This window comes from Oncorhynchus clarkii, chromosome 4 (genome assembly GCF_045791955.1).
Source record: "Oncorhynchus clarkii lewisi isolate Uvic-CL-2024 chromosome 4, UVic_Ocla_1.0, whole genome shotgun sequence".
Taxonomy (NCBI): domain Eukaryota; kingdom Metazoa; phylum Chordata; class Actinopteri; order Salmoniformes; family Salmonidae; genus Oncorhynchus; species Oncorhynchus clarkii.
The window spans coordinates 12,649,503-12,658,555 of record NC_092150.1 but is presented as its reverse complement, the minus strand read 5'-3'; the positions used below and the strand labels follow the sequence as shown (position 1 = coordinate 12,658,555).

General features: G+C 40.1%; 1 protein-coding gene across 2 annotated transcripts in view; it reads right to left on the bottom strand.

Annotated features, from left to right (window-relative positions):
- Positions 1 to 477: 477 nt before the first annotated feature.
- LOC139407568 (chemokine-like protein TAFA-5) overlaps positions 478 to 9,053 on the bottom strand; it is a 118,892-nt gene continuing 110,316 nt past the window's right edge. For both annotated transcript variants that reach the window (XM_071151393.1, XM_071151394.1), the window contains exons 4-5: positions 3,806 to 3,909; positions 478 to 1,582 (exon numbers count right to left, since the gene is read on the bottom strand). In XM_071151393.1, the coding sequence (XP_071007494.1) occupies positions 3,901 to 3,909 (9 nt within the window). In that variant the 3' untranslated portion in view covers positions 478 to 1,582; positions 3,806 to 3,900. The remainder of the gene's footprint in view (positions 1,583 to 3,805; positions 3,910 to 9,053) is intronic.

The window sequence follows — 9,053 nt, the reverse complement described above, 5'->3', positions numbered from 1 at the left end:
AGTGGTAGAAGTTGTGTTTAAATTGGCCCACAATAGTATTTGGCACTCATTGATCCAATACTCCAATGCTATGGCATAATCCCACCACTAGGGTTGAACTACTAACAGGACGTTCATACTGCTCGCGACCTTCCGTACCATGTTGCTGAAATTATCCTAGTGTGTTTCTTCTGAACAGCATGCAAAACAGCATGTTGGTGGTAGCCTAACCAGCAGTGTCGAGAGCTTCTCTCCCCCATTGGCTATTTCAAAAGTAGCCTCGTCACTTTCTGAGCTTTGGTCGCAAACTGTAGTCGCCAATGAGTAACTCACTAAATGTCTCCCCCAGTAGCTTGGTCATTGAATGTAGTTTAAGTGGTTTGAAAAGTAAAACCCCAAATTGTGCAACATTTCCACAAAGGTTATTGGAGAGGGGCTATAAAAGTAGAACACTTAGAACACGTAGAATATATAACCTTTCAGAAATGGGCTCTGTACTATGATCTGAATGCTTTAATTCTGTTCTTTCTTCAATTCATGTTAAATAATTGACTTTTTATGATGAAAAACTTGTTCGAATGAACAAGAGACCAGTAGGTTAAGGACATAGCTCATTGCCAATCATAAACTGTGGATACACAATGTGACCACATTTTCAGTGTTAAATAAGGTTTTCTACAAAGATACAACATATAAAACTGTTAAATATATAACTTTAGGCTTTTGAAAATACATTTAATGTTTCTTTACCCCAAACAGATATGATGTATTTACTATTTTCCTCCTATTCTTTACTGGTGAGAAATGATTTGTTTCTTTCACTATAACCAGTCATGCTGACTGCAAATTGTCCAAATATAGCAATTGAAAATGTATATCTGATTTAATGTATGTTCAAAATAGAGCAGTGAGTATACAAGTACAGTTTAGTAGTCCAAGAGAAACATCATTGACGAATTACACAACGTCCCTTGACTTTTTCCATTCAGTATTCGTCATTCATTTGTACACATTTACTCTGCACAACACATCACTTTTATCACCATGTGTACATTTGTGGGTATGTCTAGAGTCTGTAATATGGTGAGAGGGAATATGGGATTGCATGTTTCATCAACTTGGAAAAGTCTCTAAACCCTTCATCCCCGAAGTCCACTGTGTCTCCAAAATATGGAGCAGTCGGCTATCTTTTTCTTTGGTCTGTAAAATCACTACAGAGGAGTTGCCAAGCATAAACTACAAAATAAACATTTTGTCCCGTGTCTCCAAAGTTTAGGTTGGGTCAGATCCAGAAGTTCATGACGACACACATCAGAATTCTCCAAACTCAACTGAAAAATAAGTTCTGTCTCCCAAGGAATAATAGAGCATTGCAGGGTCCATATGTTCCATGTTAAGCTCCAACTCCTGTACTTGGAGTCCGGGCCTTTGGCAACGTAGGTTCTACGTGGCTTCACGCTGCTGCACAGAACAATAGACGGACAGCTGATGATAAGACGACGTATGCTCCACACAGGCGGTGACGATGGACTATGGGAAGCAGCTCACACACCATCCCCTCTCTCTCGCTCGGGAGCGTCTGTCCCCGCCATCATCAGGAGACCTGGGAATCGATAGGAACACAACAGCCGTCAGGGGAGAAGAGGATGCAGGACGACATGCGACATCTGGCTCTGAGAGCCCTTCTGCTTGTGTAAGCAATGTATTTATGGTGACGGCCACCGCCGATAAAATGGCAAGCCCATTACTTCAGGGGACTCAATGCAGCAGGTTATGTGTAATTCAGAAAACATTGGGGTTTGACATCAGGAGTCTGAATGATTTGAGCTGCAGATTATCTACTCCCCCCCCCCCCCCCCCCCCCCCCACCTATATTTTGCTCCCCCTCTCTCTCCCCCCTCTCCCCCCCCCCCCCTCTCTCTGTCGCAAACACTTTTAAAGATTAAGAATACTTTTTTCCATATCCATGTCTTGTGTTCTATAGATAAAATTGCACAGAATGTTCTTTATTCTCCGACTGCATCACGTTCATTTCAGTTAATGAACTCGCTCTAATGATGCCAAGATGTTGCTCAAGTTGAGATTAGACACGCACAAGATGTAAATGAGGTGACGAATACAGTGGTGTGACCTCACTGTCTGACTGAGCCTTCATTCAATTGAATACCATCACTTTCGATGACCCAAAAGTACAGGGGTTAAAGAGTGTGACAGATCTTCTCCATACACAGATAGATTTGAAATGTAATCAGAGTTGTTTCGAATTCACTGCGACTTGACACAGCCCTTAATGTACAAAAGATAGTGTGGGGCTCCACACTGCCCTCTAGCCATTTAGTTATGCTAAAAATCATGACAACATCATAGATGAAATGACAAAGTGAAGCAAAATGTCTTCCCTGCGCATTCACAAAGCAATTTAACTGAAGTATGCCTTAGTGCCCTGCATAAGTCACTGCCCCCATACTGACAATACAATGTCATGCAGGCGTCATGTTTCCTACCTCATTGCAATAGAGGGCACAGTATAGAGGTCATTCTTGCTATATTGATGACTGACACTTCAAGCCTCCCCTTGCATCTCAACCACGCGTTACAAACCCTGATATCAAATTAACTCACGGATATCCTTCAACACTATATTGACTGTGTATTTTGTGTTGACTGTGTACTGTAGTTGTAAGTCATTCTCATTGTCCTGCATATTTAATGCCCTTTAATCTGTGCATGATGTTAGAAACATTATTTCCCCAATTGGACAATAAAATCAAGAGACACACATTATCAAAAATGACCTCACAAGTAAATATTACCTGACAGAAACCACAAGCAGACTACAAACAATTATAAACTGGGTGGTTCGAGCCCTGAATGCTGATTGGCTGACAGCCATGGAATATCAGACTGTATAGCATGGGTATGACAAAACATTTATTTTACTGCTATAATTACATTGGTAACAAGTTTATAATAGCAATAAGACACCACGGCTAAGGGCTGTATCCAGACACTGTTGCATCGTGGCTAAGAACAGCCCTTAGTTCTGAATAGGCCATATACCACACCCCTCAGCCTTTTTGCTTAAATATACCATGGTTGGTTTTCTTTAGCCATAGATTCATTTGCCTGCTTGAATCCAAATTAAGACTACAGTGGAAATCATGCGTAGCACAGACTATAGAAAGATGGCACGACAAAGGCAGACAGTATATTCATATTTCGGGATAGCACTCAAAGCTTTCTCTAAAAATTAACAACGGAAGACAATATGGGCAGGAAAAATATTTGTGTCCCTTAAAGGGCAGTGTCGTAGTCAATTCCAGGTGAAGCCTTTGAACAAGTGCACCTTTGGGGCGAGTATGCATTGAATAATTCATAACCGTCTTGTAACTGTCTTGTACATCTGTAATAGGAATTCCAAAGCAGAGGCAAAACAGTATGGTAAGGCCAATGAACCTGGGTTCTAGACTTTTATTTTGGCCCACTGCCAATTGAATCTCCCCTGTATTATTGACTCAAGCTAATTAAACAGGGATCAAATATAAATGTATCTTTCATTACAGATATCATTAATGTCATTAATGTCAACATTTCATCGGATGCTGTTCAAATCAAATCAAATTGTATTGGTCACATACACATATTTAGAAGATGTTATTGCGGGTGTAGCAAAATGCTTGTGCTTAGGAGTTAGAAGCAGATCTGCCATGTCTGTCGGCGTCATCTTTCCCAACATCATTACGGAAGAGAAAACAAGTGTGTCATTTGCCATCACAAAGGAGTAATCATGCATATGACATTTAGGGGAAACAGAATTCATCTGTACCTTGCTGTGTCGCTCTAGCCTGCCAGGATCTGCAGTTTGTTGTTTCTCTCCTGTCTGGCTGGCTGGCAAGGCGTTGTGTCTTTGTGTGTGTGTCGTCATAGGGCCTGAAATCACAGGGAGCGTTTCTTGCATTTTTGGGTCATACAAAAAAGGTGCTGTCTAGAAGCTTAAATGGTTCTTTGGCTGTCCCCATAGAAGAACCCTTTGAAGAACTCCCTTGGGTTCTATGTAGAATATTCTAAAAGAGTTCTACCTGGAACCAAAAAGGGTTCTCCTATGGACAGCCGCAGAACCAATTTGGAACCCCTTTTTTTAAGTGTATGCATAGGGATAAAGCATGGTCTTATACTAAATGAAGAGTGATGCTACATTTTCTTTGGTTAGATAAAACACTTTTTTGAGCTGTGAAAATGTCTACTCGTGTTCAAAATGTCAATATAATAACGTTTTTTGTGTGAACAAAAAAAACTTAACTGTGTAGCAATTGAAACATTCTCTATTGCAGTGCTACACCTATATTGTATCTCCAGGAATTTCCAGTTATTTGTTTTGATAGAAAAATGATTAGATTTTTGATTGCCCAATGTATAAATACTCATGGCAATGTAGCATAGCTAGTACAGGACAAAGCATAGTGATGTCTGGAAGCATGAGGCAATGACGGCACAACCAATGGAATACAGGGATAAATCCTAAATGCATAAGGATACAGCAATGTTGATACAGACAATAAAGATGAAAGGTGAACCATATGCTCAAGACCAAATATGATTAGTCAACAGAAATTCAATGAGCGAGTTTTTAACACATTGGAAGTCATTCTGAGGAATAAAGTTGTTGTTTCCCGCAGTTAGATAGGGAAAATAGTGTTGACATTGGGAAAATGCTGAGATGAGGTTATCGCTGCCTCTTATGTTCTGACCTATGACCAGTCTATATAGCATTTCACCTCCATAATGCTTAATGTTAGGATTGGTGAAGGGTAGGCAGATCCTACAACCTTGAGTCATTCTGCACTGTGTTCAGACGAACAGCTGTCCCCTCCATGGTGATTGTGTTCGAACTGTGATTTGATTGGTCCTGGTAAAGCCTGGCTGCCCAATGGGATCAATTAGGGAAAGAGAATCAGCTCCACCACAGCCCAGTCTATCTGTCTTCTTATAGATCTCTGTACTGTCCACTCATGCATTCCCCCAATCAGAAGAGCTGGGCACGCACACGCACACGCACACACACTCTAATATAGTTCATGTCAATAGTCTTTATTAAAAATGTGTTGCATACATAGGGAAAGAGTTGTGGTCCTGACAGTACATGAAACTGAACCATAACTTCCTTGTCTCTATCTCTTCACATTGTCCATGTCCATGCCAGCTGCCAAATATGACTGATTACAGTAATCTCATTCCTCAGTTAATGATGATGTACCACAGAATGTTCATTTTTAGTCTGCCACACAGTAAAGAGAGAGGTAATAACCGATGAGCTTTATCATATAATTAAGAACTTTCACTGCATCTAGAAATTGAGTGTGAATGTGAATACGGATGGCAATAACCGCTTTTTGGGTTTTAATAAAATGGATGTTGTTATCTGTCATCATTTTTTTGCGATAAATAGGCCTGCTAAAATTAATTGGAAAACAAAAGGGGCTGTGTTTCTTGCGTTTGCACATAATTAAGTTTTGGTAAAAAAATTTATAAAAGGAATTTGTTTTGAGAGCAAAACAAGATGAGATTTGATTGAGTTAAACAGGCAAGCAATTGGCAAATATCTCAAAGCAACAAAAACGAGCATGTTCGTGCGTTAGCCTGTATCAGCTCTGCCTTATTCTTTGTTGAGCCAAACCTTCTGGTCCAATGCTTTAGCTGATCGTCATATGCAAAGATATTTTGGGCAGGGTCGCTGGTTATGATTGGGGACATTGCCCTGTGTAGGGTGCTGTCTTTCGGGTGGGACTTTAAAATGGGTGTCCTGACTCTCTGTGGTCACTAAAAATCCCACGACACTTATCCTAAGAGTAGGGGTGTTAACCCCGATGTCCTGGCTAAATTCCCAATCTGGCCCTCATACCATCACGGTCCCCTAATCATCCCCAGCTTCCAATTACAATTGGCTCATTCACCCCATCCACTCCCATGTAACTATTCCCCACGTTGATGCTGTAAATGAGAATGTGTTCTCAGTAAAATTATTGGTAAAATAAGGGTAAGAAAAAAATAGTTGTTCTAGCAACTGCATAGCGCTAGCTAACATAATTGTAGCTAGCACAACATGTATAGCTGTATAACATGTATAGTAAGGTACTTTCACTTGAAACTTGATTTTGTGACATTACATCTCATGGACAATATCTAAACATGTCAACACAAGTGTGTTAATTCAGGTCAAGACTAGAGTATGTGCAGTAAGGCCAGTTTCATATGAATTGGGCTTGCTAGCTGCATACCTGCCTGTGTCAACAATGTCTGTGATTAGATTGTGTGGCTGAAGGTATTTATTGAATCAGGATAAGGCCTGCTCTACTCCTCGCCCTTAATGCTCAAAAAAAGTCTAGACAGACGATGACAGCGAGCCTCAACTGCCTGGCATGACAATGAATGACAAAAGACTGAAGCATAGGCTACACAGATACGTGAAGAACATCCACTGCCTCTAAATCATTCTGCTACTTGGAAAATGGGCTTCCATTTCTCTTACCAGCTTGAAGCTTATAAGATGGGAATATTATGTTAAACGTGCTGTAATATTGGTGTTCAAATTATCCATGCATTTATATAGCAAAAAGGCTAATTCCTCTGCCATAGATAGCCTATTACACTGTCAGAAAAGAACCAGGTATCGTGAGTTGATTTGGCTGGTGACTATCAACTTCCCCTCTACTTCCTCTCTCTGCACTCTCTCTGCCTCTTTTCTTCTTTCTTTCTGAATCCCTTTCCCTCTCTCTCAGTAATAGTTTCATGCAGGGAAGAACAGACTCTCCCATTGTTAAATTTGTCCAATTACATTGCACCATTTTAGATGCCCATGACACAATATCCAGGTACAAGCACAAGGAAGTTGGTTTGAACATGATACTAAGTCTGCGCATGATTCAGCATCCACTGAATGACATAATATATTGCCATGCTGTCAGGAACATTAAATCAGGGGATACAAAAAAGCCAGGAGACAGAGATACAACAAGAAAGTCGAATTCATGCTTGTTAGTCTTAGGTAAAGTAAAAGATGGATCCATAAAATAAATATGGAAATTGAATTGAAGAATATGAAGATGTGCTTAAGGGCGGCCTATATGAGAATGTTTGGACATTCTAAGAAGATCAGTTTAATGAGTCTAATATTATAACTTTCACACTGTAAAATGCATTTTATATAAATTACATTAGCATACTGTAAAAAATATACTGAGGCTGTAATATTCATCTTTATAGTCTTATAAAAAAAAAACAGAGTGACTTTTATACACATTAAGCTGCACATATTTGGCAATCATGTACTAAGCTATATGTTAGACCTCAGGGTCCGGTAGAGCTGCTGTTCCCTACAGGAGGCTTTCATTCCAACCCTAACCTAGCACTCCTGATTCTACTAATTAGCTGTTCACCAGGTCATTGATTATCAGGTGTTACCATGGGACAGAATCGGAAGCCTGCACATCCAGTGGCTCTCCATGACCAGAGTTAGAGAACGATGGCGTATCTCAATGATATCGAACAAAGTCAAAATGCTCAAGTTTTAAGTATGGAGAAAACAGTTTGCCATAACCACTCCTTATTTCATGAATTAGAAATCAGTAATGCCTCTGGGTCATTGTGTACTACTTAGTACTGTATAAAATATAAATACATAATCCAATACATGTGGTAACATGCCTAAACATATTGCAAACATTATGTAATGTGATGTGTTAATGTCCTGCATGTGATTATAACATGTAAAAATGCACTCAAGCCCAATCCATAGTTTTGAGACCATCTGTAGACAATGCCCTCGGATGAAAATGTCACTGGTTACTGTGACTTGTACAATAGTTTTTACTTTTTAGTCTGGGGCAAAGGAGTTCAACATAATTGAGTCAAATGTATTCTATAACAACATCTGAATTCATTAGTTTCTGTGTAGTCAGCCACGGCAGGGCTTAACTTTGGAGGTCTGTGTTGTTAAGTTAGGGAAAAAAAGGCTTGTTTTCTTATCCCTACTAAAGCTTTTATGGTTACAGAGCAGAATCCCTTAGCATCGGACACAATTGGCACAAAATGGAGTCTGCCACCGCAATACAGGAGATGGCTCTAACGGTCCACCAAGAGACACCTGTTATTTTAGACAGAATTTACAGGGTTAGTAGCTCCCTTGGCCCCTGTCTATCTTTAAAACAAGCCCCATTGAAAGCAATGGCGCCTGAACAGAGGGTTTCTGCACATAAAATGCTGGACTTTCAAAGCGATGCTTGGGTTGACAGGTTTCATTATTCAGTACCTAGACTGACAGCCCACCAGCCTCCTGTCTCAGGCCGCCAACCATGGCACAGAAAGCCTGAGCATGCATGACTACCCCTCAGACATCAAGACACTTCTGGAGGGAAATTCAGAGAATTCTACCTGATTCTTTGCGATGTAGAAGACTATCACAGGTGTTTATGATAGTCAGAAGACCTCTATAGGATCTGTATGTTAGCAGGATGTGTATGTTAGCAGGATGTGTATGTTAGCTGCTATTAATAATGGAGAGAAGTACGCAACCTTAATGCAATGACAAATTTGTAAATCATAAGCTTTTAGTTAATGCCTTATCTTTGTATGAATGCTAACAATAAGCTATTAGGTTGATGAGCTGCAGTGCATGTGTTCTGTAAACGCTTTATGGCGTAGATATAAATGAACAACCTTTCTGCCCCATTTATGAACATCAGACAACATGCCAATGATGGGGGATGCACATGAATGTAGCAGAATGACCCTATTGAAATGGAGCTCCTTGATCATCGCTGAAATGGATGCCCTGACAAGAGAGCGACAGAAGTACCATTCAGGGAGTGGCATTAAGTGTGCATGAGTGAGAATTATTTAATCAGCACACTTAAGCTTTGGTTTCCTTTCTGTTGTCACATAAAGACACACAAAAAACACACTGTAACACATTGAAATAGCTACATGGTGCAGCCATACAAAAAACTAATCACATCAGTCACTGCCCACATAGACATAGGTGACAAAGACTCATTCAATTGAGTTATCCTGAAAATGAC